General features: G+C 26.9%; 1 protein-coding gene across 5 annotated transcripts in view; it reads right to left on the bottom strand.

The window, feature by feature from the left end:
- LOC107441560 (Negative elongation factor A) overlaps window positions 1-23,534 on the bottom strand; it is a 29,794-nt gene extending 6,260 nt beyond the window's left edge. Inside the window, exons 1-10 of one of the 5 annotated variants that reach the window (XM_016054869.3) lie at window positions 23,275-23,534; window positions 20,275-20,446; window positions 17,112-17,273; window positions 16,929-17,021; window positions 12,756-12,895; window positions 11,808-11,874; window positions 11,437-11,543; window positions 9,658-9,772; window positions 6,071-6,423; window positions 5,214-5,313 (exon numbers count right to left, since the gene is read on the bottom strand). In XM_016054869.3, the coding sequence (XP_015910355.1) occupies window positions 5,214-5,313; window positions 6,071-6,423; window positions 9,658-9,772; window positions 11,437-11,543; window positions 11,808-11,874; window positions 12,756-12,895; window positions 16,929-17,021; window positions 17,112-17,273; window positions 20,275-20,446; window positions 23,275-23,484 (1,519 nt within the window). In that variant the 5' untranslated portion in view covers window positions 23,485-23,534. Of the gene's footprint in view, window positions 1-5,213; window positions 5,314-6,070; window positions 6,424-9,612; window positions 9,773-11,436; window positions 11,544-11,807; window positions 11,875-12,755; window positions 12,896-16,928; window positions 17,022-17,111; window positions 17,274-20,274; window positions 20,447-22,911; window positions 23,140-23,274 lie in introns of those variants that run through there. The other 4 variants (XM_071178707.1, XM_071178714.1, XM_043041720.2 and 1 more) reach the window with 4 other exon arrangements.
- Between the last annotated feature and the right edge of the window lie 3,003 nt (window positions 23,535-26,537).

The raw sequence follows: 26,537 nt of genomic DNA, 5'->3' as shown, positions 1-26,537 counted from the left end.
TTTTAAAAACGTTTAAATACAAATCGCGATATTGGGTTTTAAAAACGCAAAAATACAAATCGCGATATTGGGTTTTAAAAACGCTTAAATACAAATCGCGATATTGAATTTTTAAATTGCGTGAATGGGAATTGCGAGTAATGATTTTTAAATCGTGTAAAAACGAATCTCAACAAGTAACTTTTAAATCAGTTAAATACGAAAATCGATGATTTACATAAAAATCATCTAAATAAGAATCGCAATTTTAGCAGATTCTGGCCCAGTTCCTAATATTTAAAATTCTGTAAATCAGCCAATCAAAAGAAATCAAATATCAGCGGCCGAAACGATACTGCTTAGGACTTTTTTTCTTTTTTTCCAATCTATAGTGGAAGTCGGAGTTGTCAAGGCAACAGCGTACATGTCGAAATTCTACCCATTTTCTTCTGAAGATCATTTTATCAGGAGGCTACTGCAGGGGGGGGGGGGTTCGTNGCTACTGGGGGGGGGGGGGAGTTCGTCGCAAGTCCGACTCCCCAAAAGTTTTTGGAACATAGTCCGAAATTTTAAAAAGTCTTTCATCCCTGAAAAGATAAGAGAGTAGTGGAGTAGGAGACGGCATTGTTTTACCAAGGTCAACCACTTTTACCCCAGCCAGCAGATTGACATGTGAAGAAAGGTTTATTGGGGGCTTCAATACTTTCGCTCTGCGGAAGAAAAAAATTTTCAACAAAATATTATTTACTGCATAAAAATTTTTTCAGAACGGAAATTTATGAAAAATGAGCGGAAGATATGGAAAAATCTGAAAAAAGCGGAAATCAGCAGATCTGCGGAAGAATCACATCCCTGAAATTCCTAAACCCTTTTTTAGCTAAACAACCACTATAAAGGTCAAAATTTTTTCCACACCAACCTATATAAAAGTTTTTTAATAAAAGTCTATTAAACAATTTTTATATTTTTGTTATACTCTTTAATCAATTATTTCATTGAAAATTCCTATTGATCAATGAATTTATATTATAACTTCCCCATAGCGAAATTCTTATTAAGTGTTTTAACTGGTGTTTGAATGGAATTTAATTCCCTTTATCACCTTTGATTTTAAATTAAAATATCAACTAAATATTATAGCTCATAAATTGTATTAACTAAACGTAATTTATAAGCTAACAGTAAAATGTTCGAAGTGTAGGAAAAAATAAAAAAAAAGAATGAAGGAAGTTAAAATACCTTAAATCTCTTTAAAATATATTTTTGAAAAAAAAAAAAAAAAATCTTAGAAAATAACAGCTGTGAGGTAAAAAAAAAAAAAATCTAAGAAAATAACAGCTGTAGGTGAAATTGTACCCATGCTTATATGGAAGTTTAATAGAAATAATTTTAATTACAAATGAATTTTACAAGACCAGGGTTCCTACTCAATTAACAAAGCAAAAATTAAGCACTATTAAGGACTTTAAAAATAAATCCATAAATAAAAAACAATTTTATTATAATGTAAGCACTGATATAATTGTATTAATTAACCGGACTCACCAAGAAAGTACCAGGCAATTTTTGCAAACCCGGATCTGTTTTTTTCAAATTGTTAAAGGTTAATGTTATCAATGAAACTTATCCGTATTCCATTTTTAACAATTTCCAAATTTTTCATTTTTTCAAAAATTAGCAATTTTTTCATGCATATTTAAAAAAAAAAAAAANAAAAAAAAAAAAAAAAAAAAAAAAGAGTAAATAAAAAAAATTTGGCAAAAACAATGAAACAATTATTACAAGTTTTTATATTTCGCTACTGACTTGCAACACACATTCAGTCGTGGGCTGATCTCTCTAAATATTCAGTTAAGCCAAAAAAAATTCTTTCTTTTCTACTAATAAAATGTTTTATTTATAAGGGTATATTTTAAGAATTAATGGTAAAAAGTTGAATTAAAGTTACACATGAGAATAGTTTTCTTAACTGTGCCATGATAAATTAAGTCTTATTTTGAGTAAAGACAGGCCATACTAATATCTAAGCAACTTAAATCATTCCACTTTCTTTCTCATTAGGCTTAATTTTTTAAAAAAAATTTATTGCAATAAATATTTTTATGAAAATTTTTATGGAATAAAAATACAATTATGCTTGAGAAGATTTATAATTTCAATAACCAATGTTTTTTGTTAGTTCTTGGTAAAACATAAACAAAAGGGTTTGAAACGATTTTTCAAAGGTTTAAACACATTTCTATGGCCAGGAAATTGATAAGGTTCCTTAATTAACTAATACTGATAAGTTATTTATTGTTTAATTATTTATAGATATTTACTAGTAATATTAAGTTACCACTTTTATTCTTAACAATTATATACTAACACAGTTTTTGATTTTTTTCAAAAAATACTCAGAGAATAATTTTATAAATTTAGAAGTGTTTATGTAGTGCGATTTCTTATACTTATCAATGAAATTTAAAGCCTTAAGAGGTTTGCGGGATTGACAACAAATTACCTACAGAATTTTTTTTTTTTGATTACCCTATGCCAAAAAATGTAGCAATGTAGCTATGCCAAAAAATATGCAATATTTGCACACATTTTTGTAAGCCTAGCTTAAATATTTATGGAGATATTAATATAAAAAAATATTTTTTTGTCTTACATTTTTGTTTTAACTTTAAAAATATTTAATAAAATTAAACAAAATCATTGATTCAAAATTTGAGTAATTAAAGCAGTTCTTTCATACGACATATGCATAGGAAAGATTTAACTTTTTTCTTAATTTTGTAATGAATAACATTTTGCAACTAATAAAAAAAGTCAGATTTGAAAATCTTAAAGTAATTTTTTAAGTAGTTTTCATACTTTTTAAAAGAAAGCCAAAAATGATGAGGGGTTTGTTGGGGATTATCTCCATTAAAGATATTTTTTCATACGCATATTTTCTTTCCTTATATAATCATATTTCTGTGTATGAACATTTATTGTGAGGTATTATCATTTGTTATTTAATTTTGTTTTATGCAGGGATGAGAGTAGTCAGAAAGTAAAAAAGAGGAAATCCAAGAATGAATATATTTATATATCCAAACATTTGACGAAAAAGTGAGATTTTTAAACTTGTAAACCATGTGATTATAAATCTCGATGTATTTTAAAATTGTATGAATATATGAATATGAAATTCTACATCAAATTTAAAAAATTCTAAAATACAAATCATGACGCGTAATTTTTAGATCACGTTAATACGAATCACGATGCATAAATTTTAAATCGCGCGAATACGAATCCCAATGCCTAATTTTTAAAGCACGTATAAATACAAAAATCAATGTTATAATAACTGCAAAAACGAATAAAAACATTGGATTTTAAGATCGCGTGAATACGAATTGATACATAGGGTTTTAAAAGCGCGTAAATACAAATAATGGATTTTTAAATCTCGTAAATAGGACACGCAATGTATGATATTTAAATCGCCTGAATAAGAATCACAATGTTCAACTTTTAAATCAAGTAAATATGAAAATCGTATTTACTTGAATCGTTTGAAAACAAAATCTCGATTTTAAAAATGTATAAATACAAAACGCGATATTGGATGTTAAATCTCATAAATAAGAATCATAATGTACGATGTTTAAATAGCGTAAATACGAATCACAATACGCAACTTTTAAATTCCTACCCTTTTTTTTCTCCGTTTACTTTCAAGTCAGAAAACAGGAAGCAGTGATGCCTGAATTACGAAAATACAAATTATCCGGCGGAAGGATAAAAATACGGAAAATCTTATTTTCTGTGCTACAAAATAGTAGAAAATAGCTAAAATAAGTAAAAATGCACAAGGATTAGCAGCTAGTAGGACGCAGTTTGAATTTTCTCTTTATCTTTGAAAATCGTAAATAAATATAATTATTTCAGTTCAACAACTAAATTTTAAAAAAAGCGGGATATTTATTTAAAAAAATCAAAACTTTTTAGAGAATCAGAGTTTTTGATAAAAAGGCTGAAATTCGAGAGACAAAAGAGAAAAACTGCTAAAAAGCAGAAAAATCTCATCCCTGTGTAAAGGTCAACCAATTTTATCCCAAGGAAATGATTTTTAGAGAAACTTCAGAGGGAGGAATGAGGACTTCAATACTTTCGCTCCGTGAAAAATTAAATTCCACATAACTTGTGAAAAAAAAATTTCGGCAGAAATTAGAGGGGGAAAAAAGCGGAAATCCGCGAAAGAATCCCTGTTTACGATACAAAATAATATTAAACCCATTAGAAAAATACCAAGAGCTACTAAATTTGTTGTCAAATTCGATTCACTACAAAATTCTGGGAAAAAAAGCCAACTTTTTTCAGCACATGCCCAGCATAAAAGAACTATTTTAATTGTTTATATATTGCACAGTATAAAAGAACTTATTTAATGGTTTATATATTGCACAGTTTTCAATGATTCTTTTTTCAAATTTTAAAGGTAAAATTTTGTTTATACTTTTAAAATTAGAGCAAAAAATTAGCTTTTTCTTTAAAAAAAATATGTTCATATTGCCATAAATATTTAAGCTAGGTTAACAAAGTTTTGTACAATTATTGCAGATAATAACCCACGTAATTGTTACAAGTTATAAATTTAATGATACATTTTTTGACATGGGGTGCTCAAAAACACTATTTTTCATTTGTAACTAATTGCAAGTCCTTCAAACCTCTAAAAGTAGCTGTTTAAATTTCATAGTTACATATTGCTCAAAAGACTTAAATTCAGATATCTTTTAAAAATTAAAACTAAGTTGTTAAAGTAAGATTTTAAAATCAACCACATGATTATTAATCAGAGGACTTTTTGCAGTGAAATTTCCTAACATATAAATAATAATCAAAAGTTTAAGAGGTAAGAAGTTTATTTAATGAAAAATTAAGAGGAAAGAATTTTTTTTGTTAGGGTTTTTAAACATAAATTTAGATACCTTCATGTAAAGTAAAAAAATATTATATGCATTTTAAAGTAGATAAAATAGAAATAAGTTTTGATTCCCAAACAATTATATTAATATTTAAAATTTAATTTTTTTCAGAGGTATTAAAAATTGTTACTATTTGTTCAAAAGAACATAAATTCAAAAACTTATTAGTTTAGTACAAAATCTGATTTCACCTTTTTTGTTTACCCATTCAGACTGTATTTAAATTTATGTAGAATCATTACATTTATATATCATTTTTATGATACATACCTCTTGAACCAGCAATGAATCCCAATATTAAAGCCTTTTCAGGCCTTGTAACCTTATTTGATTTATTAAACATGTCTTGGGCTTCTTGCATTTGTTCTTTCTACAAAGACAATGGAAAGAAAGAGAAAATTATTTATGTGTTTAATTTAAATGTAAAACATGTTTTATAAACAAACTTTTCAAACATTTAATTTGGCTACACGAAAACAAATTCAATAAAAGAGCTTCCAGTGAAATGATAAATAAAACACTATTTTCCTGAGTATAGTCTAAACTCATCCAATATTTTTAATCTTAAACAAAATGGTAAATTTTGCATTTAATGGGTATATAAGTTGACCACTGTATTTAAAATTGTTGGAAAAAACTTAAAAACTGCTAATCTAAAAATAATGACATAAAAATATTTTTTAATAACAAAACTGCAACGAGTCTGAAACTGAATTAGAACAGGATTTTAGAATTCCCAAATCAATAGTATCAGCTCAAAGGTTATAAAAGATGTTAATATGTATTATAAAGGCTTAAGTGAACTCCCAAATTTTATTGCAATTTAGGAGACTAATGCACCATAAAAAAAGAGAAACTATTACTGCATTTCCATGAAATAAATTAGAACTAGTAGCAAACATTTATATAGATTAATCTGGGTGCTGATGTATCCAGATTAAAATAGGGAATTTTCTCAGCTAAATAAAAAATCATTAAACTTTTAATAACATTTTACTAGGGATAATTTCTAGATCTCAAAGCACATTATGATAAGATTATTCAATTATTTGTAAAAATACTCAAAATTCAGAAAACAGAATCAGAGAAATATATTCTAGCAAAATAAAAGCAATTAAACAACAAACCGTAAGAGACAGTCCTTTCTTTGCAGGTGGAGGAGGTTGCACTATAGTGTGCATTTGAACTTGTTGCTGTGGTTGTATTGCAGGCGGTTGTTGTATAACCTGTGTCTGGATCTGTTGTTGTGGTTGCACGGTCATGTGTTGAAGCTGCAATGACGCACTTCCTATTGCAGCAAGATTTCCAATTGTTGCAGTGTGAATAACTTGAGGTTTAGGAGTTTCAGGATTAGTTGCCTGAACATTATTTATGACTTGAGTAGGAGCCTGAACTTGATTCTGAGGCTGCTCAGCAGCTGGAAGAATAGGAGTGAAGTTTTCTCTGGGTTTGATAGTTTGCTGAGCAGGAGTAGTAATGACTGAAATGGGAAAAAAAAGTTAAAAGCTGATTGATATATATATATACATAAAAAGAAAATAAAAAGCAGCAGCTCACTAATCTGCAACTGAAGTTTACGAAATCTGGGAAATTTTAGCTAGTAAATTTTAATTAAATTAAATTTCTGTAATACTTTTTAAATCTATTTTTACATTTTTAGCAAGACGGTCGAAATCCTTATTTTTCTAGATTGCAAAAAGGTGTAAAATCATCTCTCAAGTTAGAGAGCTTCTTTAAAATGAAAACTTGAAAATTTCTCAATTTCTTCAAATTGTAAATTAGAAAATGTAAATTATTTGTTTCTATTACCTACTATAATTTTTGAAGCATCTAAAAATTTTTTATGTAAAATATTGGCAGATGGGAAATTGTTAAATGTCTAAAGTCTTTTAACATGTTGACTGCTATGTATGTTTGTAATTAATGTTGCCCACCAGAGATGCTAGAATATTAAAGCGTGAGTTGCTAGCTCATTCCAATATATAAGGCAAACTGTTGTATAGATTATTCAGAACAACTGTTACGAAAAACACAGTACCTAATTTTACCGAAAATAGTCGCAAATGCTTTGATGCTTTATAAACGTGTGATAAAAAATGTAAATACAAAATGATTCAAAGAATAGATAGGGCAAATTTTTAAGACTTCCTTATGTTAGACAAAGTCAGTATAACAATGCTGTTCACATAAATTATTCCGGGAAGAGCATTAGTCAAGCATGGAAACAATGTTATTCAGATTAAAGGTGTGAAATGATCAAACGTATAAGAAAATATCAACCTTTTGTCTAAAGTGTCCTGATCAACCTCAGTTTTGTTCAGAATGTTTTAGACCCTCAATAAATTTTTTTAATAAACCATTTTCATAATGATTAGATAGTTTTATTACATTCTGCTGAACAATTGTTCAACATTTTTTAGGATCATTAGTAAATAGTAACATGACATATTGGCCAATACCAGCAGTTTTCTTAAAACATAGACAAAATTGAAAACTAAAGAAAGTTTTTTTTAAAAAGTAGAGCTTTATAGCTACTGCAAATATTGAATCAGTAAATTGAACTGCCGTAAAGATCTTTAAGCAATTTGATTGAAATAGATATAAACTAGTGAATTGATCTACCCTTTATGAAAAATTTCCTGCAATTCCTTTTCAGCTCCCTAGTTAAATAATTACGTCTAATATAATCAACCTTGAAATTCAGCATTTATTTATTTACTAAAACTTAATTACTATGTTTTAATTATTCTAACAAACATTTTATTGTTTTAATGGATTTGAGCAGCATACTGTTTCAAAGAAATAGCATAAGCATTAATAAAAAATATTAATTAGTAAAAATAAAATGTTTTTTTATTTGCTATTGAATCAAAAAGGAAAGGACGGGAATTTCTCCTTCTAAAATATAAAATGAAAGTGAGAAAAAAATATAAAAGCTTTACAAAAAATTTAAGATGTGACTTGGCATTCAATTTTGAAAAGTAGTTTTCTTCAGATTCGTTCATGCCTTTGACCAGTCTATTTCACATCTTTAACCTTATCATAGATATTAATAAAATATTTTATAGCTAATAAAAGTTATTAAATAGGTCACTTAGTGGGAAGTAAAATTTATTTTTATTAAAATTTTTTAAATTTTATTTTTAATTAAAATTTTTTAAATTCTATTTTTAATTAAAATTTTTTAAATTCTATTTTTAATTAAAAGAAAAAAAAGAGTATGACTATATTATAATGAGACAAGCTTAATTTAGAGTTCCTAAAATTATAATTTATTTTTACTGCCTACAAATATTTAGTAGGAACTATTTATTCTTAGAAATATAACCAGACAGATTTTTACCAAGAAAATTAGAAATAATGATAACTTGAGCAATAAGCTAAGGCTTACAAAAGATTACTTTAAAATATTTATATGCATATATACAAGAACATTTCTCCAGTAACTAAACAATGGCAGATGGGAGTTAAACTGCTGTGCCTTTTAATTACAAACATACAATTATAGAGAAAGCCAGTTTGGTAATTAATAAATCAAGCAAATACTTTTTTGATTTGCTTAAACCTCAATTCACACATCTAATTACAGAATTTAAATAACTATGTTTTTTAAGCAATTAAAGAAACTTAAAAAACACTGATTTATAATAGCAGTAACATTTATTTGGTTTCTAAATATTGTTTCAAGTTACAAAAGAGCAATTACCTCCATTTATAAAAAAAAATATATACATTTCAATGAGGCATGCAGGCAAATCAAAATAAAACATCCAATATTCTTTATAAAATTTTCCTTACCATTGGAACTTGAAAAAAAGGATGAATTATAACTGTTTATAAGTCTCGCTAATTCTTAATTCTTACATTTTGTGGAAAAAATCTGTTTTAATAGATTAAAAAATCTGGCAATAATGGATTATAATATGTATTGACATGAAAAATAAAAGTTTTTATGACATTAAAATTTTATCTCATACTTAGAAGCTGTTTATGCATATTGCCATTATGTTGAAAGAACAGGAATTAGTTTAATGCAATAATTTTTGTCAGTAATCACTAAAAAAAATTTAAAACTAAAATAATGAGGTTCACACAAACATTTAGTGCAAGATATTTATAAAATAATATTTGCAAAAGTGAGCTGAGTAAATATTAAAAATTTAAATTGAATTTATATTTGATAAAAAGCTATTCTATGTATATCAAATACACACACAAAAAAAAAAATTATAAGGAAATAGGGTAACACTGTAGGCTTAATAATAGATTCCTATTATCAAAAATGTTTTTTTTTTTTGTTTTTTGAAAAGAGGAATTAAGGAGGCCTATCATTACAGGAAAAATGAACTAGGTATTTCATTTCAAAGATAAATTAAAAAAAAAAAAAGTGCTTTATTGAATCTGAGAATAATTTACAGATATTAAGAATAAACTTTACACCAAAATCATATTAATCAAAAATGTCAGAAGCCAAAACACAACAAGCTTAAGCAATGTAAATTTAGTGGTTATATGGTTATGGTTAAAGCAAGACAAGTTAATACAGCAAACAAAAAATCTTAAACATAATGCTAGAGAAGTGAATAACAACAGGTAAAGAATTTGTACCTTTCTTACTTCCCGAGTGGGTCAGTAAAGGCGTTAATGATTAGAGTTAAAATAATATTACCCGATGGATTAGCTTTCAGAATTATTTTAGTTACTACTGCTTTACCAGGTAAAGTTGGAGTAGTGTTTGCTGAAGTTGGCAATGCATTTGTGGATGCAGGTGGCACATATGTTGGAGTAGCTGAACCAGGAGCAATAACTGCTATACTCGGCCCAGAAATCTAAAAACAAAATTTTAACTTTTTAGATATTTACTATAGGTAGAGCTTGCTATAAATTTGCTCTTCTTTTCCTCAAAGTAAGTTCATGAAATATGACCAATCCTGTTAACTTGTAGCCATTGTCCCCTCTTATTCAAACTTGGAAAAGTGCATCAGTTTACTTTAGAATTAGGCTTTTAATATATTTTTCTATATCAAATTTTTATGTTTTACAATCACATTCTTAATAGCGATATAGCAATTTAACTATTTATTCAACAAAGGTAACATTTTACATATTAGAGGAATAATTTGTCACAGCAAGCAAAATGCTTTTTTTTTCAGTATCACAATTTAATCGATCTGTAGATATATGAATGGGTCCGCCCTATAAACGGGTGTGTGGAAGACATTTTAACTTTGATTGCATTTCTTTTGTAAACATATTTCACATTGCCATTACATATAACTTTTCAAGCTCAATTTCACAATTTTGCCTGTCTGTTACTCTTTGTGAAAACTTTACTATAGCTGAAATTGTAACACTAGATATTTTTCATACGAATTCTTCAATTCGAGATAACATTAAAAATATCCACGAGCCATGCACAAAGATGTCAGTTTCCTATCTGTTTATTCAGGAACTGACTCATCAAAAACATACAAGCATGTTCGAACCTTTGAGATATTTCAAAATCAATAACGATTCTAAAGTCAAATATTTAAATTTAACTAAGAATAAACAAAACTTACAATACAGCTCAGAATATCACTATCATATCTTATCACAAAATAGCTTAACTAGAATGCTAACAAGGGATTTTAAGTACTGGCAGGTTGTACTGCTGCCATTTAGTTGTTTATGTATAAAAGGAAATAATTTCAAGATGTATCCTTAAAATGAGGGAGAATTTAGCATATTTAGCTTCTTGAGACAAATCTTGCATACATTTAGAATTTTCACTATTGTTGAGTTACCTTGAAAAATTGTTTAAATGTGCTAATATTTTGCATGAACTATTTCTTCATATAAAAGAGCAAAATGAGAAAATAATAACTTCACAATCCTATAAAAAACAACTCTTTTAATCACTTTAAAATGAATCGTAATGTGTGATTTGTAGATCACTTTTATACGAATCATGTCTATTTTATGAATTGGTTTAATATGATTTTACTGTTTTCATTAAGGGCATCAAGAAATTCCTGCTGTTGTATACACGACAAATCGGAACTTCCTTAGGAAAAAGCTAAATTTATAATTCTTTTTAAAAACACTGGAATTTTGGTATTTTAAAGAAATACAACCACCCCTGTATATTGAAAAAGAAAATGCCCCCGAAAAGTAAAATGTATAATTCCTGCTTAGATGTATAATTCCAGCGGATTTATACATCTTAGCAGGATGTATACCACACAGAGCGTGTGTCTATATTATAATGTTTTTTCGAATGAAGGGAAATTTTAATATAATTACATTTTTAAATTAATAATTCAGTCACACACAATCATGTATGGTTCAATATAACCATTTCATGCCGATCTAAAATACTGTCGTTTTTCACATTTTCTGGACAAAATATTTTTCGACAGATAAGCTATGTCAATCACAACCTCTATATAAAAATGAACATGATTTGCAACTAATAAAAACTCTATGTTTTTTGTTATTATCAGTAAGCTACCTGAGGTGTTGTGAGAAGTCCAGCAGCATAATCTGGAGTAGAAGGTGAAGATGTAATAGGAGGAGTTGCACCTTCTTTCTCTTTCTTTAAATCAGGAGTTTCAACTTCTGCAATTTAAGGTGGAAATAAGAATGCAGTAAAAAATATACAAAATTGAACATAGGGAATTTGAATTAAATACCTGAAATAAACATGCAACACACAATAAATGTGCAATTACAAAAACCAAGAGGATAAAATTTTTTAGTGTAACACATTGTTACAAAATAGTTCCTTATTTAGTTACAAGAAAATCAGTTATATATAATGAAATAAGTTATATGTAACAAGTTGCATATGTATATATATTGAAAGAAAAAAGTAGTATATACCTGGCAATTTCTTCCTGCGTTTAGCATCTCTGCCATAACCCATTGGTTGTTCATCTATTTCAAGCAGCTAAAAACACAGAGTATGTATATTAAAATTTTGCCAACATTTCAATAGAACAGGAGAGATTTTTATGTTTGAAAATAATGTGACAAAAAAAAATTATGTAGAAGAAAAGTTTCTTTTAAATGCAAACACTCTTTCAGAGCACACTATAATTACCAAACACTAGAAACATTTAATTAAATGATTAAAATAAATTTTGTCAGTAGAAGAAAATTCTTCGTGCCCAATATTTCCAGAGAGCAGTTTTATGGTTTGAAATTTCCCTCAGATTATAAGTTCTTTTTTTCAAATTTACTGTTTTCAAAAAATATACTTTTCTTTTTTGCAAAAAAAAAAAATATTTAGCTTTTTAAAAATATTTTTAGAAAGTTTCCATATTGTTACAAATTTTTTTTTTTAATGAAATAATAATAATAAAAAAAAAAATTGTGATTTTACACAATTCTTGAAAAAAACAAACAAACTAGAATGTGTTAAAAATATGAATTCAAAATATGTTAAAATAAATATCCATAAAACTGAAATGAAGAAATAATCAACTTGTATCTTATGTCTTAATATATACGAAACAATCTATTGGTATATATTGACAAATATGTTAGTACCAAGAGTATAGAACATGAACAAAAGTATATAACAAGAGTATGGAACAAATTATATATGAAAAATGTAATAGGTATATTACTTTTATACTCACAATTTTGAAAGCAAGTTTAGAACTGTATACATAAAAACCTGAGCTTAAAAAGTACACATGCAAACCAAATTATAGAATATTTCAAACAGAGCACTAACAGTTGGGAAAAATGAAAAAGTACTTAAACTTTTTTTAATAATAATAATATTTTAGAAATGGTCTTAAAAATAGTAAAGGAGAAGTTTACTTTTATTCCACCATCTTTTCTGCCAGCTGGTGTTCTGGCAGGTGCTCTACTGGGTGGAGTTGAATTTAGACGGCCCAAGGGGCTGTTATTGGCTTTGAAGCCTCCAGGCATTACTCTACTAGGTATACCACGTAATGGTGCTGTTTCAGGGGATGAGGATAAAAAATACTATTAATAAACAACTATATAATGAAATACAAAAATATAATAAAAACTAGAGAACTGAACACTAATAAATATTTTTTGAAATTGAACAATCATAATCAATGACTCATTTATACTTCTTTATTGAAAGTTATAACGTAATGAAACGACACAATTAAATGATGAATAGATTTGATGAAATTAGTGTCCATGTCCAGTATTGTCATAGAAGTTTTGGAAAAAAGGTATTTAAAAAAAAAAAAAAAAATATTAGGCTAAATTATTATAGACTTAATTTTTATAATCGGTCTTTAGATACATTAGTTTTAATTGGTATGTTACACTGACATGTTTCATCCTCTTATTAGTATTAAAATAACATTGAATTAAAAACTACAATTATCTTTATGTAATTTGAAAAAAAGCTTTTATGCTACTTTCTATTCCTGCTGCTATTATACAACTTTCTATTCAAGCTGTTTCGAAAAATTGGTCAAGCCATGGATACTAGAAATTTTAAACTTTTGTAAGCCTCTGACATGAGATTATTACATAAACATTAAGTTTCACTTTTTTCTCCTAATTTCACTATTAAAATTCACATTTTCAAAATAAAGTAAAAATAAGCCGCAAAACACTGCCTTTTTATTTGTATTCCATTTAAAATATTAATTCACTGCTTAAATAATAATTACAGACTGGTAAAATTATCTGTGTTTATAGGTTTAGTTCTGATTGTTATTACAAATATTTATAGTATTATATTAAACTAATATTAAACATTACCATTCTCTCTCTCATATATATACGTATAAACATATAAGGTCTTCAGGAACTTTCTGAATTTCAGAAAATTTTCATAAGTGTGTAAAAATCCAGGAGGATTTCATATCAAATCTGGGCAGAATAATACAGTATAATTTTACAGAGATACACTGTAGCATTTATAATTTAAAACCTTAAAAGGATGCTTAGAGTTTCAGAGGATGAGGGGAAAAAATGCTAAATAAAAAACCATATAATGAAATACAATGCAAACTAGAGAGCTGTAGACTCATAAACAGTTTTTTTAATTTACAATCTAAATAAATGACTAATTCAAATTTCTTTATTGAAAGTGATAATGCAATGCAACAAATTAAACATTATGAAATGATGAATACATGTGATACAATTAGCTTCAATGTAATGAATTCTATTGAAAAATGAAAATTTCCATTTATTCTTTAAAAAAGATAATTAGGGTTTTTAGGTGTTTATAATTTGATTTGTACAAATTTTAAAATTGATGATAAGAAAAAGGATCGCTTTTGTTAGCGATTGTTTTGTGTAGTAGTATTTCGCACAAAACAGGATTTATTTTATTCTTCTTCAGCACAACAGCCCCTTACAGGCCTTGGCTGCCTCAACCACACGTAGCCTCCTATCCATGGTGACTTTTTCCCAGTTGTTAATCTTTATTACTTTGAGATCTTTGGCCCAAGATCCAGAAGGATTCTTAAAGGTGGCGATTTGTACTGCATTGTTTTCTGGATCTCTCCAGATAAGGCCAAGTATTAATATTTTGTTTGAATGATTGTATGGATTTTTAACTTTTTAATTATTTGATTCAGGGTTGGCATGTTTTTGACATGTGACAGTTTTTGACAGTTTAAACCATGGTTTAAACCGTCACGTCAAAAACCTCACTGTCAAAAATGTCGAAAATCTATATTCATATGTGAAATTTAATTAATACATAAAATTTATATATTTTTTATAAAGGATAGTGTTTCTAAATATGTTCTAGAAAAAATAAATTTAAAATTTTGAAGAAACACTTATATTTTGAATAGTAACCAAAATCTTGTACTTTTGAAAGCTCACATCTTTTGTAATATTATGTATTCATTTTCATGTGTTATTGAAAATCTGCAGTGATATTATTAAGAAATTTATTTATAACCAAATTTAGTGTATAGTATAGATTATACTAAAAATTAGACATTTTTAAAGATAAACATTAGCAGTTTTGTACATTAGACATCTTTTAAAGAAAAATCTTTTTAATATTCTTTTAAATCTTCTTAATAATCTTTTTAACATAAGACAATACAAATTTAAGTGCTTTCTGTTAAATACACAGAGTAGTTAGTGTCGATTTACAGTATATTCAGCCTATTCATTTACTATGCTGAAAATTTAGTTTATCCAAATACTTGTGAATTTCATTTTGCTGAATACTATATAGTTTTGTTGAATATCTAAATATTCAGCTGTTGAATAATTACTTCTTGCTTTCAAGATATGCATTATTTGTATTCTTAATACAAGTGGAGAAAAAAAAATTAAGAGATAAAAATTGTTTTAAAATGATAAGTGTAATAATTATAAATAAATATAATAAACAATATGAATTATATTTATCATTATTCATAAATATAACTACTTTTAAATTCAAATTAACATACTGGATAATAAAGATATTCGGTATAACATTAAAAAAAAAATTTTATACACTTGTATCTTATATCAAGTTTGTATTTATACAACATAACTTGTAAGTTCCTTATAAATATTAGTTATATGTTCCTTATATGTCAAAAATGCATAGTAATAAACTTTTAATTTTCTTAAGTATCAAAAAGAAAAAAAAAAATTTTTTAAATATAAATATTTAAACAATTTTTGTGCAAAATTTTTCTGCACATGCATTTGAATATAAATTTCTGAGATTTTAAATCTGTTATTTTACCTTAATTTTAATTAAAAAATATTTTAAAACCTGCTGATTACCTATAGTATAATTAAATTTCAATATAATGCATGGCAACTGTTGGTAGTTTTGAAGTTTATATATTTTCTTGGCAAACTTCAGTTTTTGACATTTTTGACGGTTTAAACCACCATTATACCCTTGTCATGTCAAAAACCACTTTTTGACGTCAAAAACCCAACCCTGATTTGATTTAATAATATTTAAATATTTCAAATCAGATTGCAATTAAGACATGATGCTATTGCAATTGTTCTATATGGTACAATTTTGGGCTAAGTTTGAATTGCTCTTTTTATTAATTTTTAATAACTTATTTTAATGTCTAATCTCTTGATTTACATAAAATTGCGATATTTTAAATTAGAACCTATTTATTGATGCAATACATCTGAACTTCGTTCAATTGCATGCGGCATAATTTTGAAAAGTTATTGAAAAAATTATTGAAATGTATAATTTCCAAATAAAAGGAAGATCATAACAGATGTGTTAAAACTGTGGTTGTTCACATGGTAAAATTTTGTACTAAGTATCAGATGGTGGGGGGCTTTCTTTTAAAAAACCTTTTCGTTTAACAGAATTTTGCGGGTGCGGTGTATATTCCAGGACAATGCAATTACAGCAGTACGAAATTTATAATTTACTGTAATAATTTTTATTATTATTCAAATTCACAGAAATAGAATAACAAAATTTTCTGTTTTGATAAGTCATTTCTTCAGTCCTTTGGGTGTAGTTACGCTTTGATTAAATTGTAGTATGAAAATCTTAAAAGTTTATATAAATACTTGGAATGAAATACATTCAGCTATATTAAAATAGAAGATAAGACATTTCTTTTAAATTATCAACACTAAAAATGCCTTAGGTTCCAGTTTTTAAATCAACATTTTTTAAAATTAATTTAAGGCGAAAATCTTCATGTTAGTTTTCATAAATTTTATTTACATCAGTATAAAATAGAACTGAACAGTATGATAAAACGTAAGTTATTATGACAGAATTAACCATTCCATGAATGAATTACAAATTTGTATATTGTTCCATTTATAGTTTTATAATACAAAATTTTAAGATAATTATAATTAGAAAGGGACGACTCAACCCTATATATTCAAATAGAAAACATAACATCTTCAAACTTAAGAAAAAATTTATCTCATCAACATTATTAATAATACAACAAAATTGCAAGATTACATTAATTTTTGAGAAAATAAAAAAATGAATGAATTCTAAAGTTTCAATTACGAAAAACAAAAACATCTTACTAGCATCATTCAGTGGTTTGATAAGGCCTCGACATCGTATTGGGACAGATGGAGCTGTAGAATTCTTCTTTGAATTATTTGCAGCATCAAGAGCTAAAAAAAAAGTATTTCACATAAAAAGGGGACATTTGAATAACATTTTCAAACAAAGAATCTAAAGCTTTTATGTGTAGCATCACTTACATTTCTGCAGTAATTCAGCACGGAGAGTGGCAGATTTAGGTTTTTGTTTTAATGCAAAATGTTTAACAGGTTGAGGTAGTTGACCAACGACAGAAGCTAAAGCAGTTCTATTTAAATACAAACATTCTAGTGGCAGCATTACTTGGTCACTATGCTTACGCACTGAAAAATAGAAATATGGTAAAAGGCAAATACTCAACTAAATACACTACGAATAAAAGATTTACACTGCAGTGTATTCATTGCAGAAAAAAAATGGGAGAAAATTTCTCACCCTTTCTCAAAAACAGGGTGAGATTTCAAAAAGTTAAGTGAGATTTCCATTTAAAAGCCACGTGAAAACCAAAATCGATAACTAACGAAAATACAATCGAAACATATCAATTTACGATACTATCTTTGTAAATTGCCAAAAAGTGGTTATTTAAATGCAGGATTAATTTTCAAAAGAAAAATCTTTTTGCAAGAACTATGTAGTGTTCTGCAACAATGTCGCCGTGTTGCTGCGAATTTGCCTCACCACAGGCTACTAATCTAACTTACTTAAGCTACATTAAGAACAAAACATTTTGAATTTAAAAATAAAACAAGAAATAACCTTACCAAAGTTTCCAATTCTGACACTTTAGATGATAAAAATTCTACACGCGTCTTGATAGTGCGACTTTCTTCTTCTTTACCATGAGCTGATTTAATTTTAGCCTCACAGTTCCTGGACAAATCTGCCATCTATAATTAATAGAAAAATAAATACAAAACAAAAAGAAAATAGTAACAATGTAAAAATAGATTTGNCAAAATTCGTGCATTTTGAAATTGATTAATAGAGTGCGCGAACTTCTCGCGTTAATAATTTTTTATTGCGAGAAAAGAAAAAATATGCGAGATTCTCGCGCTGTAGTGAAAACACTGCACTGGAAACAATGTGTTTCTAGACACAATACAATAATCAAAAGTGCAACAGTGCATTCTATATCTAAGACACCTTGATAAAGAATAAAGCTCTTTATAAAAATATATATATCTATAAGCCTAAAAGCAATAAGGGACAACCAATAGCAAGCAGAGGAGCAAGGGAATATCCAATTAACAGCTGTAGAATAATCTCTACTTACATTTACATAGAAAATAACTAAGAATATGGATTTAGATTATTATAATTCTTATGTTAATGATTATCATAAATCTAATTTCTTTCTTTTTAAAAACTCAATAGGATATTTTGTTCTTCCCAATCATTAGACTATACACCTCTGATGATAAAAACATTAAAATATACCAGAAGGATATGAGGTTAAAAAAAAGTCAAAAAATTATAAAGAGCTCATCCATATATGGATATAACTATTCAGATTTTAAACCAGCTCATTGCAGACATTGCTTAAAGTCAAATATTAAATACTACTTTTCTAATCCAGTTCAATGGATGCTAAAAATAAAATATCTTGAAAAAAATCTTGTATTACATAAATAACTTAGAATATTGAACACACAATGCTAACAAAACATCTGCAACTATAGTTAAGCTATTTAAAGCAAGAATCAGTGTTTTCACTATAGCGCGAGAACGCGAGAATCTCGCATATTTTTTTTCTTTTCTCGCATTAAAAAATGATTACCGAGAGAAATTCGGGCATTCTATAAATTAATTTCAAAATTCGCGAATTTCTCGCATTTTGGAAAAAGCTTCGAATTACGTCATTTAGAATAAAATCCGTTTCACCTTTCTTCCTGGATCTTCATTATTTTCAACACTTGCCCCGTTATCTAGCTTCCCTATTTACTAGCATTGTTCAGAACCTTTTCTAACAACAGAGCACAACCCCTCCGAACCACGGAACCACTTTCAGAACACATTTTTCTGCAACCACGTGTTTACTGTAGGTATGGTTTTTCATGTAAGACGTTCAAATTTTTTTATGCACTAATGTAAGATGGACAAATACCTAGTAAAGGCAAAATCTTCTATGATGATGCAGCAAAAATATTCAATGCTTTAAAAAATAGAAGACGTTAAAAATGTATTATAACAAAAGAAATTTTTTTTCCAAGTCTATTTGTATTTTTTCAGTTTTTAGAAATCTCACTTAACTTTCTGAAATCTCACCCTGTTTTTGAGAAAGGGTGAGAAATTCTCACCCATTTTTTTTCTATGATGAAAACACTGAGAATGGCAAGTATTTTTAACAGGGGGAAAAATTATTGAAATAAATAAATAAATAAATAAAACCAAGCAGAGAAGAATAGGTTTTTCAAACTCAAATGGAAACTTTTTTTAAATTCATTTTATGATTTTAACCAAGTTAAAATAAGTGAAAACTAATAGGCAATAATTGAAAAAAAAAATTTACTGAGTTTCTTAAGAAAATAAAATAACGAACGTTCTTCATATTTTGTAAAGTTAGTTAAGCAATATATTGTATAAATTATTACCTTATTTTATAAATACGTACATAAAGAGCTGTTAAAATAACTTGATCAAATTTTATTAATTAATACTAAATTAACAAATTAATACTAAACATATATACTACTACAAACCATATATTCAATTTGCAATTTCAAATATATTGATTACTATAATCAAGTACTGTTAAGTATGAGCTCTCTAACAGATTCTTAAACAGTTTGATATATATGTAGATTTTAAAATTCTGTATAAAACTAATTCAAAAATATTTTTCTTTGAGTTCTCAAAGAAAAGTAGGAATTAAAAATGGAACTTTTTACTACATTAAATTCACTTAGTTTAAATTTAAGCTATTCTTATAACATTTATTTTTAAACAATTGTACTGTCCTCTTTTAATTTCTTCCAGACAAAATGCCAATCTTGCTTTAAAGACTATATTCTAATACATAAAAAAATGAAATAAAAAAAAATTTAAACTATCATCTATGACATCTAGTGTATAATCCAGAAAAGATTAAAAAATATTATGAACAAGCATAAATTTATTACTGTTTTTTTATGAATATCAATATAAATTTATGAATGAAAAACTGCTTTAAAAATAATTAAAATCTCTAAAGTCTTTGGTTCAAACTATGCTGGCCTTTGATAGTCTACGATATTTACGGATATTTTTAAGAAAATTTTAATCCACAGTGCAAATTTAAAAATTAACCCTTAATTAAACAAACAATTTTAATGTATCATGTACCTAATTTCTTCAAGTCATTGACAACATCAGTAAATACAGATGCATTTTCCTCAATCTGGAAATTTAAAAGTCCAGTACTGGGATAAGACTTTAAGAGCTCGGCAAGCATAGACACCCATTGATCACTATCAACAAGAGCAACTTCAAGAATTTCTTCTAGTTCAATTTTCCACTGAAAGTTAAAGATTATAAACAATTTTGATTATAATTTTTTTGATTATTATTTTGACACCATCTTTTCACATAAACAAATGAGCTTTGCATCTTAATATAGCATTCAGAAAACTTAAATACAAATTGGGTGAAAAAAAAATTTGTTACTATAGCAATGTTAATAATCTAATTAATAAAATAAAAATTATCACTCTCCAAAAGCATAATAACATAACTAATCTGTAATAAAAATTCTGCAAAAAATTTAGATCATTTGAGTTCAATAAATGTTAGTATATGATGCAATTTTTTTACTGTTCAAGTATAACCATAAACAAGGCATATTTAGTATAAAGAAAAATTTAAGTTTTTTTTTTATCATTAATGATACTTTAAATTAATTTGCAGCAGCATGTTTCAATTGTTCAATGCCAATTTTAGTCGGATCCTAATAGTTGATACATGCAGGATTTCAAGATTTATTTTTTTAAGAAGCATAGCACAGTGATTCTCAACCTTTTATTTGCTGCGGCACACTTTTAACGACTTCGAAATTTGACGGCACACAATGAAAAACATTAGATTAAAAGCTGTTTACTTACCTATTATACACTGTGTCAAATAGTTTGGGATAATAATTTTGAATGTGAAATAAAATAATGTACTACAAAAGCACGTTTATTAAGGGATTAATTATTTCTTTCGACTAATTTTTGATTAGTTAGTAACAGTTATTTATTTTTTCTGCTAGTTATTAATTGTTAGCTTGTTTTCTATAGTTATTAACTGTTAGTTTTTTGTGTGATTTCTTGTTAACAATTAATAATTAGCAAAAAAACCTAGTTAGCTTATTTTTTGCTAGTTATCCTTTAATTTGTTTTTTATATATTTGTTTTTTTAGTTACCCATTGTTAATTTGTTTATTAATTTCATAGCTTACTTTTATGATGAGCTTTTATTTCCCTTTGAAAGCATATATATATATAAGTATAAGCATATATATATATATACACTTTTCTTTAATTTAAACTCTACTAATAATAAAAAAAAGCATTATAATTTTTATTGTATCGTTTCTAATATTTGGCGGCAAATTTTAAGAATTTGGCGGCACAGTGGTTGAGAATCACTGGTATAGCACATAGGCTTGTATTAAGCAAGATAATTCTGTCAATAATAATAAATGTTGTAGGTAATTAAAACTTTTATAAATTTACAGACAACTGTCATAGGTTTCTTAACATTCTTTGAAGTAAAAAAATTGTTGCTTGTTATTTTTATTAATAGTATTTTGATACTGTATTGAACTTTTTTATTAGACATATAAGTTCAAAATTTTTTTTTTTACATGAACATTTACTTGAGACTCATAATGAAAATATTTTTCACTTAATTCTTAGCAAAAATTCAAAAAGCATGTTGAAAGATATTACGGAACACCAGGAAAGTTTGAATAAAAAAAATTGCTTACATTTTATAGAAATTAAAATGAAAAAATAGCTTATGGTGTTTTAAAAATAAAACACCAGAAATGTCAAAATTATTTTAGTTTTGCTCTGAAGTCCCAGAATATGTGATTAGAGTTGAAAACCCCTCAAAGAGTTAATGGAAAAATTTTACTTCCACTGAATCCTCTGCAGAAACATTGAATTTGGCAGTTACATAAACCTATTTATTCTTGCAAACTTACTTTAATTTTATGTAAAAAATTTATTTCTGTATGTGATAACATTTACATTTAAGGAGCATTAAAGTCTTTTTAAGTGCTAAGGGCCTCTGAGGTTTTTAATCCAGCCATGGAGCAAGCTTATATACATTTTACCTTAATTTATTGCAAATTAAACTGAAAAATTTCCTTTGATGCATTGGAAATTCCAGTTGCATAAATAGCATTACAGATAGAAATACTTCTAGGAAAAATAACTAAATTAATCTTCACATTAACTAATTTCCAAATTACAGAAATTATTAGGCAGCAAAATTTAATCGCAATTGAGTTTTAAATGGTTGGAGCAGATGTCAAAATAACACCCTTCTCAATTGCAATTTTTTTCTATAAATTCATTGGAGAAATCTTATATTGCACAGTTACTAGTCTTTAATAATGTTAAATTGATTTTACAGTAATACACTGCTGTTAACTTTATCCATATTTCTTTCACACAAAAGAAAGTTATTTTTTTCGTTACCTGCAATAACATTCTGTAATAGTCCTTTAAGGCTAACTTTTTTTGAGAGCCTAAAACTATTAACATATTGTCACTGTTTAGTACTAAGAGCTGTATTTAAACTAAGAAGAGTTTGTAAAAAAATTTCAAAATTGGGTAACCTAATTTAATGAAGGTTACATAAATAAAAATTTACAAATTGACAAGTTTAATATGATTTTGAACCATTGTATAAATATTTTTTAGAAATCTTAGTTCAGTAGTATAGAAGATTGAAACATTTAAATGAAGGATGTATTTAATATTTGAGTAATACCTAAAAAAAGGATTGAATATTATAGTCATTCATCTCATTGCCAACTGTAACGTTTGACAATTTACAGATTAGAAATCATTAATACTACGCAAGAAAAATTGACATTCTAAGGAGCACATGACGGAAATGAAAAACCTGCACAGACTATAACAGGTTGCCAATCAAATGAAAGTGAGCATGAAGACGGCAAAATGTAAACAAACATTACACAACATTTAGATATTATTTCAAATAATTGCATATTGAAGGTTACAGATAATAAACAAGAACTAGGGTTGGACTTAAAATAATTAGTTACAAAACGCAAGATTGGAAAAAGTAATCAGATTGCATTTAAATTTTATAACATATGTTTGGTCATACTTCTTCGACATTCCTTCGGGGTATGTGCAGAAAAGAAAGTAATAATTTCAGCTTTACTTGGGGTTGTAACTCTATGAAACATTCTCTAATATTTCGCAAAACATCTTGATTTAATTGTGAACAAATTGAGCCACCTGACCATAAGTCGTTACTGGTTCCTAGCTTATTATGAAGCCAGAGAGACGTGTCACTGTCTCTCACATGCGCCATGTTGGAAAACCTCGATGGCGAGCGCCATTTTTCTAGAGCTGGGGCTATCGTTGCCAATAAAGTTTTTAAATAATGTTTTTATTTACAAATGTATGGCTTCAGTATATACGTCAGTAGTGACGTCAAAGAGTCCAAAAGACATAGTGCTGCTCGTTTGAAGCATGTTTTTTTACAGTAAAAATAAATTACCTGAATGAAATACATTATAGTAATAAGAAAACAATTCAGCGAATCTATTGGCGTGATCATTTATTTTTCACTGAACTGGGAGAATATTTGTTTTAAAATGGTTTCTCACTTATGAAAAGTTTAAAATACTCATACTTTGCGTATTAACTTAACTTTTCATTGCTATTTTTATATTTGATTATATTTATTGTTTTCATAACATTATAATAGCAGCAACGAAAATAATAATTATATGAATGCGTACACAAAAGCGTCAGTTATTAGTTTCATAATACTTGTCAGTTATTAGCGCCAATACGTGGACAAATCTGCGAGATTTTTGATACTAGTATTTTATTTCGCGTTGAAGGTATATAAAGTTTTCTAAAATCTATCGTATTAAAATCGATTCTAAAATCGAAAAGTAATATTCAGATATTACTTGCTATTGAGTTTAAATTATGATTAAAATAAAATACTTTTCATGTTTGTTAAAGAAATAAAATATTATTTGTATATGTTTCTGTGATACCTTCATTGATGATATCGTCTAAAGTATTTTCAATTTTTCAATTAGAGTTTTGCTTATATAGTTTCTGAATGATAAAGTTTTAAAAAGTCGAACTTTTCAATTCTTACTTCTTAAAAATTATTTGACCAGTTGTGTTCAAATTTTGTATTTTGTCATTAAAAATACCATAGTTTAAAATAACTTAAAAATTAGCTATTTTTTTTCTGACCAACTTTTATCCAATAAACAACAAATAATTAATTAAAACAATCCTTTGCATGAAATAATCTTTAAGTAATTCTATGATTGTATGATTGTTCGATGATTGTAAGAAAATTGTCTTTGATTCAATATAAAGTTTTATTTCAATATAAGGAATATTTGGAATCGTTTTTTTAAATTTTTTTTTATCATAAGCATTTTTTATTTTGCGTTTTTTAGTTTATAATTGTTTGATAAAAACTGTTGTCACAAAACTTTTTTTTGCAAAATAAAATGGTTTAATATTATATGTTTCTACTGTATACTTTTTGCATATTTTAATGTTTGAAGTAATATGATTCAGAAAAGTATGGAATGTAACGTTTAAATAGACCTTTTAGGTTAAATTATTAAATTTAGAAGAACGATTTCTCATTCACTAGGTTTTAACTCTAATAAGAAGAATTTTTAGCAATATTTTTTGATGTATTTTGGATGTTCCTTTCCTAAAAAAAAGGAGATTCCCTTTTGTTTTCACTTGCATAAAAAAGGATATCAATCATTTTTCTTTTTTTAATTTTTATGAGCCCCAATAAAGAAGGAACGTTACCGTACTACAATGAAGAAATCTCCAGTGCAACTGATGATCATGTTGTTCTGTTAGCAGACAGTCGTCTCAAATAACAACGCCCCTATAGGTCGTTGCTTTTGCGAATATAGTTTTTCCGTTGTGTTAAAAAAAGAGATCAATTGAATGCAATTTATATATAAAATTTATATGAATAACTAGAAGAATAAATACTGAATGATTAGTTTTGTTGCGTGATTAAATTTGTATGAATTGTTTTGCTGGAAAAGTGAAAAATATGTTCGATTCCCTTTTTTCAAACTTGCTTCTACTGATAAGCAAAAGGATCTGAATTGTATTATTATGCATTTATAATAATAACTCATGAAATTAATATTGCAATTAAACTCAAAGTGTAACATAAAGACAGAAATTTTACTGAAGTTTATTTAGAAATAATTTTGTTTTCGTATAAAACGCACATTGCGCTCGTTCTTATCTTTATATTCGCATTTTTTAATAAATTTTTTTCATCATAACATATTATCGATAACTAACCATTTATCAGATTTTTTAAAGAATTTTAAATAAAAATGTATAAAATAAGCTTCATATCTTTAGATTAGTTTTCCCCCCCATTGCCCACCTGACGAATGACATTTTGTCAATACAGGCATCTGAAGGGGATATTTGGTGGCCACTCTTTCAGGGGTACCATATTTGGTGGGCCAAAGTTGTTCCCAGAGTAAGGACAAATAGTACAGGGAATGAAAGAACATCCTTGCCTTGTCCGGGATTTAAACTTAGAATCTTTCCGATCGTTCGGCTTAGATTAGTTTGTAAATGAGTGCTAGAATGAGTTCTAGAACGTGAAGATACCATAATTAAATTAAAAGTTATTCAGGGTGGTCCGTTTCTTTACTTTTTATTTTTATTTTGGTGCGCTGTTCATAAGCCACACCGTAAATTTTATTCATGGCATAAAGTTGCTGATCTTTAAATTTGAACATTTTACAAAGTGGTGCTTTTTTTTTAATACGTTAGAAAACTGTATCAAGCAGAACCCCATCGAAAAGATTGAAGTAAAAAGTATACACCTTTTTCAAGTGCTTTAAAATTCTGTTGATTTCTACTAAGAAACGTATGTTTAGGAAAATGAAAATTATAAATAAATAAAACTTCCTTCAATTAAATTTTTTTAATAATACTTGAAACAATCAAATTAAGCAAATAGTAATATTTATTTTAAACATGTGAAGAATCCAATACTGTTTGTTATTAATAGTCGAACCCCGCTATAGTGAACCGTCTGCGGACTCAGTAATGTGTCCACTATAACCGATGGTTCACTATATCCAAATTTTTTGAAGAATATTTTTTGCATAAGACAGTTGAATGATTGAAAATTGGCTTTGCAATTTTGCATAAGTTATTTAAAAAATTATTAACTAATTAACAGATAATAAAGCAAAAATTGATGGAAAAAGTAATTACGTCGCTAAATATTAGTTTTATTTTCACTTTTTATGAAAAAAATTTGTGATTTTTGATTGAACACAATTTGATTTTAAATTGAGTTCATCAATTTTCTTATCTACAATGTGC

Source organism: Parasteatoda tepidariorum, chromosome 1, assembly GCF_043381705.1.
Source record: "Parasteatoda tepidariorum isolate YZ-2023 chromosome 1, CAS_Ptep_4.0, whole genome shotgun sequence".
NCBI lineage: Eukaryota > Metazoa > Arthropoda > Arachnida > Araneae > Theridiidae > Parasteatoda > Parasteatoda tepidariorum.
Note: the sequence above shows the minus strand (reverse complement) of the source record. Positions and strands in the feature narration are given on the sequence as shown.